Raw genomic sequence first — 12,370 nt, 5'->3', positions numbered from 1 at the left:
TGGCTTCTGCCCCCCCCCCCATCAAATGCAGGATGCCCACCAGCCGGCCATGCCCACACTCACGATGATGAGGAGGATGAAGTAGATGAAGTTGTAGAATGAGTGGGCGTCCATGACGTAGTACATGATATCCACCCAGCCCTCCAGGGTGATGACCTGGGGAGGGAGGCAGCTGGGGAGCAGTGCATGTCACACCCCAGCATGGGCGCCTTTCTCAGGGGTCGCCACCCCACACCCACATTCTCCAGCTCCCAAGGAAAGCCGTGCATGTCATCACCCCACACCCCCAGTTATCACCAGGCTGTCCCCGGTGGATACCTGAAAGATGGCAATCCAAGCATAGCCAATGTTGTCAAAGTTGATGGCACCATTGTGAGGGTTGAATTCCCCAGAGCGGCACACGTTGTAATACTGGTTCCAGTTGATGCAGGCATTGCGGCCAGCACCCACATCCTCAGCCTGTGGCTGCCCGTAGGCCTCCCAGCCGAGCGTGCATTGCACACGAAGCTCGCGGCGGCTGGGGATGTGCGAGCACTTCTGCATGCCGTTGTCGCGGCGTGAGGAGCAGATGAAAGGGTTCTCCTCGCCTTCCTCTGTCTGGTAGTATGGCCGCAAGAAGGTCAGGTTGTTGTTCCTGGGTTACAGAAGGCCAGGGCATTGCTAGGGGTTTCTGGGCAAACACCACTCCCCATCCCCCAACTACTCATCCAGTCTCTCAGGACTGCTGAACCTAAATTCCGCATGCCCATCAACCGACTCCCTCTACTCAACTGGGCCCTGAATTTGAGGATAAAGGAAAGGATACTAGGTAGACAATGTGATCCCCAGTATAAGAATTGCCAATGCAGCAGTGACTGGCAAGTCATGCCCGAAGCATCTCAAGGCCTCTGGACCACCCACCTTCAGTCCCTTCCCATGGTGCCCACAACATCCTTCCTGACAGAGTTCTCCCGAGTGGGGCTGGCAGCATGGCCAAACAGGGTGTCTCCAGCAGCTCCCTGCAATCCCCTCATGGACACCCCCAACCTTCCTCTTTCCCAGTCCCTATACTCCTATCCACGAGCATCTAAGAAGCTCTGAGACCCAAAGACCCAGAGAGCAGAGGCTTGTAGGTATCCATCTTAGAGGCTTAGGGCACAAGTAACTGACTGGAGCTGGAAGGGGGCATGCAGTTCACAAGCGGGGCCTAGCGGAGAGCAGAGTGCCTCACGGTACTACGCATGGTCGCTCTCCAGGAACGCCCTAGCAGGTCAGCCTTGGGTCATGAGTCTTCTAATGCTGTAGAGCAGGGTCCAGGATGAAGGGGCTGGGCACACCCTCTTCCCCGTGAAGAAAATGCCATATTGGCACAGGGTGCTTACGCTGAGAAAGCCCTTGAATCAGGCAGATGCAAAAAAGCAAGGCCAGAGGGCGGCAGCCACTGGGGATACTGTGCCGGGAAGTAGACAGAGGAGCACAGCTGCCTTCCTCAAACAGAACCTCCGAGGTTACCTGCACCTGTCAAACCCTCACACTCACCCACGGAGGAAATGTTTTTGAGAGAAAGCAGCCTCTACCCAGGATCTCCTAGAACCTGCCCCTGAATCACCATGCCTACCTATGTATCTACTTCCACCTGGATCTGTCTCCAGGGGCTGTACTTGCACCAATGGCCTGTCATGAGTGGAGCTGGGTGCACTAGGACCTCACCACAAACTAGGACCCAGGTTCATTGTCTGGGTACTCAAGGACAGAGCACCTTGTGTGTGGGTGGGGAGGGGGTGGCCTTCATACCAGGTAGGGTAAAAGAACAGTCTTAGGGGGAGGGTCCCTTTGGGAGTGGGGCCGACGGAAGGGGAACAGCATCTCCCCAATGGTGAAGCTGGGAGTCACGGCTGGCCAGGGGGGTAGAGCCATACACCAGGGGCGCTGCACACCTGACAAAGGCGCTGTCCAGAAAGCATCGGTTCCGCAGCAGGCCAGCCCAGAGCTGGACCCCAACGATGCCGAAGATGAAGAAGACGAAGAAGCAGAGGAGAAGGACATTCCCAAGCATAGGCAGCGTGTCCAGCAGCAGAGTGACCAGGATCCTCATGCCTGAGGGGGCGGGGCCAGTGCTCAGCACAGCTAATCCCTGGCTGAGGGTCCTAGAGGTGCCTCCCCTCTCAAGCTTAGCTCACTGCTCACAAATCACTATCAAGGCCATGTGTGCAGAGGCCAGGGACAGGTAAGACCTGACAGATTCTCAGAGGGGAGTCAGGCTGCAGCCCCAGATGACCATGACAAACCTGTCCCTGCTTCACCTCATCACGCCACATCTCCAGGGCCCCAGTGGGCCAGTCCAAAGGCTAGTGCAGCTTCTGTGGTGACCCTGGCACATGGGCTCTGGGGTTCTGCTGTGGGGATGGGCTTTCCTATTTCCAGTGCAAGGGCAGGCTTACATCAGGGCCCTATTGAACCAGTGCAATATCTCAAAGCAATTCTCAGGTTCTTTTTCCTGGGTGGTGCATGAACTTGAAGAAATCTAGGAAGTGGCCTGAGGGTCCCTGGCCTCATCCTGGGCCCGCCCCTTCTCAGATATCAAAAGAACACATAGCTCAAACTCTGCACTGGGCGAGCTGAGGCTGTGGGCACTGGGCCACACCACTAGGACAGATGGAACCAAGGTTCTGAGAACTCCAGAGTGGCTGGCCAGGTAATAGGGGGCCTCAGGTCACAGGGAGTTCAAGCTCGTGGAGGCACTAACATTTCAACCAGAGATGAAGTGTCTCATGGGGCAGACAGCTACCAACTAGGACATGTGATCATGCAACCCTTAGGTCATGTGATCTAGGGGTCAGAGTAGACCCAAGGTAAGTGTTCAGATAGCCCTGAGGGTGCTGGGTTTGCTGTGAGGAACATGTCGTCTTGTCCAAGAGAGAATTCCAGGGTCACCTGGGCATTTAAGCCGAACAGCAAAAACTCAGATGGGAGCCAGCCTTTTTGTCTTTGTTCCAGCACACAGGTTAACCAGGTGGAGGATTCATGGGTTCTGCTAGGTAGGCTGAACACACAGGGTGCTAGGTAGAGCCCTCATAACCACCCATGCGTCTCCTTCACCTAACACCCACTGATATCCCTGGAAAATACAGTCTGTACTCCAGTGTTTCAAAGGGGACCCGGAGTCCACAGAGGTTTGATAACTCGACCAGGGTCACAGGGCATTTGAACCCTATCTGATCTCGGAAGTCGAGGCCTGGCAGGTCGATGGAAGACTGAGTGTTGAGGGCAAAAAAAAAAAATCCAGATCAGGCAGCTGAAAAGGGGCATGTCATGTCCAGGTAGATCCAGGAGCCACACCCATTCACGAGTGTGCATGCACACCTTGCACAGCTCCATGGGTGCAGCACCTTCCGCCTTCAACCTGAACATCTGGGTTTAGCTACTGATAACCAAACGAAGGCAGATGGCCACGTGACTTCCTGCAAGCTTTCCCTCCATGTGTGGTGGGAGCATGCAGTGTGTTTCTTTCCCTCTTGTTCCGGAAGCCCTGAGCTCAGTTCTCTTGTATGGGAGAGACGGGCAGCGGGCTGCAGAGTACCCCCGAAGCCCAGACTCTCACACGTACCTCCACCTGCCTGAGGCCCTCACTGGACCCTGGACCTTCTCAGTCCCCAATCTCACCCCCGTTGCTATGTGAACGCAGGCTGAGGTTCAGAGAGGCTCCTGTCACTAAGTACTGGGCGTCCCCGTCACATCCTAACTGGGAACTACCCTGGAAGGTCCAAGTCTGCCGGTGTCTGGGAAAATGGCACCGTCCAGGCTGAACTCTTATTCAGGTCAGGAGAGGCACTTACTGGGGACTCGGTTGATGGCGCGGAGGGGCCGCAGCACGCGCACCGTTCGGATGGCAGAGAGGCTCACGTTGTGTCCATCCAGAGAGTACTCCATCATGCTGGGGGAGCAGGGGTGCTCAGGGAGGGAAGAGTCCTGAGCCCCCTCCCCCGTCTCCTGTCACCGGGACCTGCCGCCCCATGGGGACTATCAACTGTGTACCCCATCAAACCTGAGCCTCTCTCAGGTCTCAGCCCTGAGGCTGTTCCTGGGATTCCCCACGCGTATCAAGCTCAGGCTGCATACCCCGCCATGACAATGAAGAAGTCCAGCCTGTTCCAGGTGTCACCCAGGTAGCACTTCTGCCCAAACAGCCCCAAAGCCACCATCTTGATAACCATCTCCACGGCGAAGAAGGCAAAGATGAAGTCGTCAAAGGCCTGGAGGAAAGGGGGGGGGGCAGGATGAGGGGGCAGGGCACACCTGGTGCCCCTTGTTTCTCCTCACGGTCTTTTGACACCTACCTCCAAGATGCTGCACCGTTCAGAGTGGCATTCAACATCCTCACAGGGCCGGAACATGCCCAGGGTCACGCAGTTCAGCATGATGACCAGCATGCTAATGTGCTCGAACCACCTGCGGGCTGTGCGTTAAGGGCCGTGCGTAACAGACAACCCTGCTCTGCTTCCTCCCAGGTGAGCTCCCCCTTACACGAGTGCTGTCAGTGGAGTGGGACCTCTCCCAAGCCGGGGACAAGTTTCGGCCTCAAAGTCCACAGTGCAGGCGACAACACCAGATCATGACCACCAGGTGGCGCCATGGCACCATGCTGGCCCCTCTGGCTCTCCTCGAGTCCCAAGTTCTCCCTGGAAGGATAGTCACTGCTCCCTGACCCTGCTTCATTTTGAGATGGCCCTGGAAATGCTTCAACGAGCCAGCAGTGTCACATGTGGTGCCCAGGTGAGGACGTCAAACACACTGGAACCTGGTAGCCTTACTGAGGGTCAAACTCTACAGGGCATGAAAGAAAGGCCTAAGTACCTCTGGAGAGACACAGGAGCTTAAGAGCATGTGGTAGGGAAGAGTCAAAATCTCCTGAAGGTGACCTTGAACAGGTCATGCACCTCTAAGTCTGCACAGGTTGCTGATCCATGAAGTGCCCACGAGAACAGTAGCACAGAGCCCCACCCAGCATGTGTCCACCCATAGACAGCAGCACTATCAGCTCAGCCTGTGGACATACGCTGGTGTTGGTGTGGTCCGTGGCCACCATCCACAGAACCTGTCAGAGGTCCAGGGATAGAAGAAGCTGGGAGGCACGGGTAGGAAAGGTGGGGCTGTACTGTCCACAGGGCTACCTGGGGACAGGGGGAGGAGGGGAGGGCTAGGCTATTTTCTGAATGCCCTTCTTGTAGTCCTGACCCTGACCCCTCTCATACCCACAGAGCTGGGCCCCACAGCCCACACAGGCCGTGTGCTCAGTGGTGCCAAGCCACCAATGTAATTACACGCTCCTGCTGAGAGCGTCATAATTACACTTAATGGGTTCAGCAGTAACAAGCGCCTCTGCCGTAATGGGGCTGCGGAAAACAAAAATCAGCCTCCTGCTAGTGCCGCACTGGCCTGCCTCCGACAGGCAGCACAGCTCCCAGGCCTCCAGACCGTAGACCTCTCAGTCCCTGCACTTGTCCACAGAGCCGGCTGAGAGCCTGCCTCTCCAAGTGGCTTCTGCACACCCCGCACCAGGCAATTCCCGGCTTTGCCAAGCTCATTTCCACCACTCCGTGCCATTCGCCATGTGGACAGACAAGAGATGACAAGGGACGGGTGTCCTAGGGTGGCCTTACTGTGGTTCCAGTGTACATGCATCCTCATGTGGCTCAGTGGTAGACTTTAATTTCCACACTGTGGGGGTGGTGTTGCTCTGGGTCAGAGGGGTGCAGGCTTGGGGAGGAAGCACAAAGCCACGGGGGATAGGATCCCTCTGTTCCACTGGCTGGGGGAAGTCACCAGTAGAGCATATACTAACCAAACTAACATACATGGCTCCCAGGCCTGATTGGGCTCTGAGTCTACCAGATGCTATGCCCTTCCTAGTCTGTCTGCCGGTGGAGGGGTGAGTGTCCCTCTCTTGGTAGTACCCTGACCACTCTGAGCTCTGCCTGCCCTGTTTCTGGAAGAGGCAATCAGTGGAGATATAGGCTTTCCAGCTCATCCTGGCTACCCCACCTACTCTTGACGCCCAGGACTGTAGCCCGCTTCTTGACTTCTTTGTCTATCATTTACTTTCTCTCAGGCTTGGGTCACATACACCCATTCATAGACTCTCTAATAAAGACTGAGCGGGGCTACACTCTCCTGAAGCTGGCCAGCATGGACTCTCCAGGACCTTAAGTCGTCATGCTGGGGAAAACCAGGCCCCTGCTGTCACCGTCACAGATACCGCCAAGGCTGATGCCAAGGTTGGAGTGCTTTCTCTGATTACTGCTTCCGGACAAGAGGCAGCCAAGGGCATCTTTGGAACAGGGGAGGCTTGCAGGAGGCCTACCAGGACTCCTAAACTAGTAGAGAAATAGATCAGGTTCAGGGCCCAGGGCTGGTCTCTTCCGGGTACAGACCCGAGATCTGCCTAAGTGGGGAACTTCAGCTTCCTACAACAGCAAGGATATACCTCATGTGTCAGGTCATGTTCTGTGGGCAGCTAAGGACAGGCAGCACCAACTGGAGCCGGGTGACGTCTATAGAGGTTTAATTACAACAGATAGATTTTTCTGGGTTTAATTAAAATTCCTGCAGGCTCTGAACTGACTTCTACAAATTAGAATCAATTTCCATGGGAGTTAGAGGAAACCAAGCGGATATGTGGGCAGGAGGTGGTACTGGTACAGTCCAGGGCCTGAACCCAGCCAAGTGGACTAATCTGATCCCTCCTGGTGGGAGTCTCTCACCCAGACAGCAAAGACCCACCTAGCTCTGAGGCAAGAGCAAGAAGCAAAGGTCTGAGAAGCAAGACAAGAGGCTGAACAAGGGGTCCCAGGAGACCCCCTAGATGGCAGAGGGTCCTGTGGCTAGAGACCATCAAACACAGTAGCTACCTTGTTGGGTCTCCCACTCCAAAACCCAAGTACCACCACTGCCTGCCTGGCCCTCTGCTCACTCTGGGAGGGGCTCAACTGCCTTCAACCCTGCACCACACTATGGGGCCAGAACCCCAGTCAGCACCCAGCAAAGGGAAGGTCCTACCACAGAGATTTCAAAACATTGGGTAAAGAAAGAAGCCTTCTTTAGGATCTCCAGGGTGTCTGCCATGGACATCGCTTCCCTGGGAGACACAAGGCTACCCCATGGCAAGGACCCTTCTCCTCACCTGAACACGAAACCCACACTGGGTCCATAACCAGTGTTCACAGAAGGGTCCTCAGGTCACAACCGGGTGGTCTCTATTGCACCACAAATAAAACCCCTAAATGAAGCCTTCCCTAAACCTAAAGGAAGATGACACCGGAGGAAGGCAGTGGTGGTGGTCGCTGTCCGTGGTGCTGAAGCGGCTGTCCTACCTGGGGCCTGCTCAGGATGGGCTGGGAAAGGGTGCAAACCAGGGAGTAGGGTCCCTCATTAGAGCAGAGTGCCTCTTCTGGAAACACATCTCGGATGTGCCCTTCTTCACTCAAAGGGAGCGAGGAGGAAGATATACATGCTGAGAAAGACTGTAATTTGCCCCGGTCCCTCGTCCTAGCAGAGGTGAAGAAACTACAGGACCCTGCAGGTTGGGTGGTCACTGTCACTACTATGAAGTCTGTCAGGGAAGAGCCTCTTGCTGCTTGTTTGGTTAGCTTAACAAGCTGTTGGCTCCCATGGGTGATAGTCTCAGCTGAGTCTCCAGATGGAATACAATCCCTCATTGTGGAGCTGTGTGATACAGAACGGTATGGCCCAGTGTGGTCCAGTACTCTCACACCCCAGTCTTTATTAATACCCAGCTTGACACAGCTCCCGTGTTGGCTTATGGTACCTGGAATTCTCCCCACCCAATCCTAGTGACTCATGTCTGGACTAGAGCCGGGGGACATGATCTGCCCTGAGTCTACTATGGCCGCCCCTCTGGGTCTCAGTTTCTTCATCTGTCACAGCACTTGATTTACAAAGACCCTTCTAGTACAGCAACAGGAGGGCCTGAAGTCCTCTTGCCATATGCTCAGCTCCTGGGCAGGGTTTCTGAGTATCACCTACCACAGTGTCAGCCTGCACAAGGGGGTCTAGGGGGGATGCCACGAGAAAAGCAGGGCAGCGGGAGCAGTGAGCTTTGCAGACCCTGATCCAGTCAGACAGCCAAGGCCCCAGAGCCCCACACTCTCATACCAATAGGTAGTGTGGCTATGCTAGCTGGGGTGAGGGTCAGGAATCTTCATGGTGGCTGCTTCTTGGCCTGTTGTCAGAGTGGTCCCCCAAGCAAGACAAGGATTCCAACAAGGCCTCCCTACTAGGTGATACACGAGATCAGAGGATTAGCCTTTGAGCTGCTCCAGCCCCGCCTGCCAGCCCCCAGAGCAATCTGCACAGCCATCTAAGCTCCATTAGGCCAGATCCAGAACAGCTTGGTTTGCGTGCGAGAGGCTGGGCTGGAGGGCCACTATAGGAAAAGAGGTCAGACAGCCAATACCATACTCAAGGCCCCATGCTGCCTGCCTTGGGGCGGCGGGGGTGGGGGGTCTGGGCTTCCCTCTGCAGGGACCCTGGTTTTACAGAGCCCTCCTTGTCCTTGGGGGTCTGGAGTTCCCTTCTGTCACTCTACAGTGTGACGCTCACAGACCACCCCCACTGCAGCTCCTGCTGCCCCTGTGTTCTCGGGAGCACTCAACCTTACTTTCCAATTTGTTCAAGAAGAAAGGGCCATGTTTATTCATGGTGAAGGACTGTCCTCAGTGGGTCAGCCCAGCCTGCCGAGTCTTCATAGGCTTCATGGAAGCTGTCTGTCTCTGTTGACAGAGTAACAGCTTCAGGTCCTGCAGCAGAGAACCCTCCTGGGCAGGTAGGCAGCTGCAGCGCTCCAAACTCAGTGGACAGTAAAGTAATTTATACCCTAGAAACACTTCGACTCCCACAGCATGGCCTTCCTGGCCTGTCTCTCTAGGACAATGGGATTTGGATGGGCTACTCACCCACAAGTCTACACAGCCATGGTGGTCAGGGAAGTCCAAGGGCTTCTGGCCCAAGTGCTTGAAAAGAAGCCAGAATGGCAGACCTTCTAGGTAAGGGCACATGGCTCACCGTGTGACACTGTTGTTGTTGTTTTTTTTTTTTTTTTTAAAGCTGCTGCTGTATGAATTAGGACACAGTGCCATGAGGGGAGTGGAGAAGGGGGCAAGAGCAAGTTATGAAAGGTACACAGTCTCATCTACAGAGAATGTCACAATGTGGCGACAAAACTGTCCCTCTAGGATGCATACTCCCTGTGTGAACGTAAAGGCAGAGACAAGTGGAGCCATCATTCATCCGTGGGCACGAGGGGAAGGTCCAAGGTGGGAGACAGGGAGAGGAGAAATAGTCACTCGGTTTTAGGTCCCTTTGCCCAGCACCGTCCCGTCTTTTGATGTTCTAGGTACTGCCTCTACTTGTGGTAGTGCTGTGACTTGAACAAGAGGTGCTGGGCTCCTGAAATGGAGGGACCCTGAAACCTCCAGTTGGCAGATAGTAAGGAGCTCTCATCTCCAGGGGCCAGGTCATGAACCATCAGGGCAAAGGGATCGTTAAGAAAAAGGGTTCCAGCCTTGGGCTGCCAGTCCAGTGAACCTGGCCAACTCTTCCCATACCTGGGTGGAGTAAGGGACTCCATGCTCCATGCTTAGCAGCCACCATGGTCCCTCATTATCTGTGCCTCTGGCAGATCTGGTCCTGGAGAGCTCTGGAAGCCTGGGAGTGTCTGGGACAGGTCCCTCACCAGGGGAGGGAGCAGATGTGGGAAGGCCGGGGACATAATTATGTTTGGTGGAAGTCAGTTTCCCACCAGTCCTCTTTGCAGCCAGAGACCAGGCACAACTCAGGTGGTTGGCTTACACAGGCTGGATGTGATTGTATAGGCTCCTCAGCTGATGGGCTAGGTTAACCAGCTAATGCTTACTCTTATGCAGTGGGTATGTTTGGGCAAGGTGTTTGAAAATCTTAGGACTCTCCAAAGGAAGACAGAAACGACCCAGTAGGGAATGACATGCTCTACCCCAATGTACACACACACACTGTGCTATGTATGTACTTTTACCCTGCTGAGTCTCCAATTCTGGGGTCTCACGTCCCTATTTTCCCTTTCTTATCCTCCTTGGGTCCCTCAACCCCAAGGACAAGCCTTTAGCATGGCTCTCTCTTCCAACTCTTAGGTCCTACTCTCAACCCCAAATAACTGGGCCCACACAGTGCCATCTCTCACAGTTCACTGTGACCCAGAAACATCCCTCTGAGGGGCCCCAGATCTGCCCTTGCTCCTGCTATGACACTACCCCTCCATCCATCTGAGCTGCCTCTAAAACAAGGCATCAGCTCAACAACCTGCCACGGCTTCCTAGTGCCCTGGATACATAATCCAAACCAGAGCCTGGTGTAGCCTCGCCCTGGGAGAGCAATGATCAACTCCCATCTTGCCCTGGCTGCTCCAGGGATCCAGTCCTCTGCTACTCCCTGCGATGACCTCTGCAGCCTGGAGGGTGGCCCTCTCTCAGTGTTGTTGTGATGAATGGAGCCTGAGCTAGTGACTGCCGGAACCTCTACCGGTGTTCAGGGTCCTTCATGCTAGACACTTGGCAAGCTCAGCGCAGGTTGTCTCTGGTGTCCACCCTCATCAGAAGGCTCTGGGAAGATGCTCTGAAGGGCAGGTAAGCCACCACTAAGCAGAATGTGAGGGGATGCTAGCTACAAGGGGCTAGGTGGGCTCTGCCACCCTTACATGCTCTTGCATGACAGCATGACCCACACCTTGGATTGGCTCCCTCCAGATGGGCAGGATGGATTACTGTGGGTGAGGTCAACTGTAACCCTGGAAGGAACCCCGAAGCTAGCCAAGATATTCTAGTTACCTCACATGTCAGGTTAGGTGCTATTCCCCCCCCATGCCTGAAATGCACAGGGGGCCTGCAGATATCTGGGCATGGCTATATCCTCCAGTCTGACATTGCTATCCACAACCTACTGCAAAACAAAGCCAGCCTCTAGCCCTCTGGGTCTGTATGCCTTCCTTCTTCCCCAAGAAGAGGTGGCGGAAATCCCAAACCCTTTTCACAGGTCGATGCCCAGGGGGCTTCTCTGTGGGCATTTGTCCTGGTCTCCAGTGAGGTCTCAGGGGCGGAGCACTTACTCTGCAGGATGTGATGATTGAAGGAGGTTTCTCTTTCTTCCCTGAGGCTGTTGCCATGCCGACAGGCTGATAATAGGGTGAGGAGGAGCCCGGAGACCCAATTAGGGCAAAAACAGAGGGGATCCCCAGCCCAGCTCCATTTCCAAAGGTTTCCATCAGGGCTGGCCCAGCTCAGCCACCCATTCCTGTCCTGTCCTACTGGTCTTATGATGGGGGGGGGGGCGGATGTGTGTTGAGCATCTTACTTAGGTCTGAGATTTGGGAAGAAAGAGGGTTGACAGGAGGAGTCAGGACAAGACAGTCCTGCTGGAGGTCATCAGAGTGTCCCACACAAGGAGCACAGGCACTTGTGGCAGCTTCCTTTTCCTTGTCCATCCTTGAGGGACATAGTGTGCCCCACGCCCACCCCACACCTCATCAGACCCTGTACGTGGGCCAGCTGGTCAGACCCAGAGTGTCCCAGAAGTGGACCGGTGAGTGTGTTCGATTCTGTTCAGCTACCCCAGGACCAGCTGTACCGCCACCTAGGTCCCTCCTAAGGCAGGGGGTATGTGCAGCTGTCATCTAAGGTCACCTGGGTCTCAATCTCTCAGCCTTCCCTCCATCAGTACAGGAGGCCAGGAGGCATCCAGAGCCAAGACAAGTGGGCTGTCCCCAGACGCTCAGGGCTCAGTACCACCACCACACATGGCAGTTACCTGAGGGTGACTGTAGCTCCATGAGGCTCAGAGTTTGCCCTCAAGATAGGCTGGAGGGAAAACAGGTGTGGTAGTTGATCCAGTGCATCAGCTCAGGATACTGGAAGGGGGGGGGGGGAGGCTTGGCCCTGTCCTCCCTACACTAGCCTTTCTAACCACCCCCCTCCAATGCCTAGTGAACCTGCTTCCTGCTCTCCATCCCCATTCTATGAGACCCTTTTCCTTTATCCCCACCCCCATGGCGCAGCCCAGAGAACGGGGCCTGGGAGCCTGGGCCTAGGCCTGCGTGACTCACAGCGGGCTGGGCTGAGCTGGGGCTGGGGTTGGGGGTGGGGAGCGAGGGCAGCGGACCAAACATGGAGCTGTTTGTTCTCCAGCTGCCTGCTCTGCTCGGGGTCACCCAGGGGAAGGGGGGGGGCAGGCTGTCTGTGGGAGAATACTTCCTCCTGAAGCCAGGGTGTGGGAGCCACTCCCTACCATAGCCCCTCAAATGAGGAGGACAGGTCGCTATGAATACTCAGCTCCAGCTGCCAGAACA

At 55.4% G+C, this 12,370-nt stretch overlaps 1 protein-coding gene across 1 annotated transcript in view; it reads right to left on the bottom strand.

Moving 5' to 3' along the window:
• The window catches only part of CACNA1H (calcium voltage-gated channel subunit alpha1 H), a 57,443-nt gene that overhangs the window by 18,263 nt on the left and 26,810 nt on the right, over positions 1-12,370 (bottom strand). Inside the window, exons 3-8 of the mRNA XM_080942039.1 lie at positions 4,317-4,435; positions 4,099-4,232; positions 3,816-3,913; positions 1,917-2,076; positions 319-634; positions 64-156 (exon numbers count right to left, since the gene is read on the bottom strand). Of these exons, the coding sequence (XP_080798165.1) occupies positions 64-156; positions 319-634; positions 1,917-2,076; positions 3,816-3,913; positions 4,099-4,232; positions 4,317-4,435 (920 nt within the window). The remainder of the gene's footprint in view (positions 1-63; positions 157-318; positions 635-1,916; positions 2,077-3,815; positions 3,914-4,098; positions 4,233-4,316; positions 4,436-12,370) is intronic.

This window comes from Micromys minutus (genome assembly GCF_963924665.1).
Source record: "Micromys minutus genome assembly, chromosome: 31".
Lineage (NCBI taxonomy): Eukaryota > Metazoa > Chordata > Mammalia > Rodentia > Muridae > Micromys > Micromys minutus.
The sequence above is the reverse complement of the archived record's forward strand: the minus strand, read 5'-3'. Positions and strand labels throughout refer to the sequence as shown.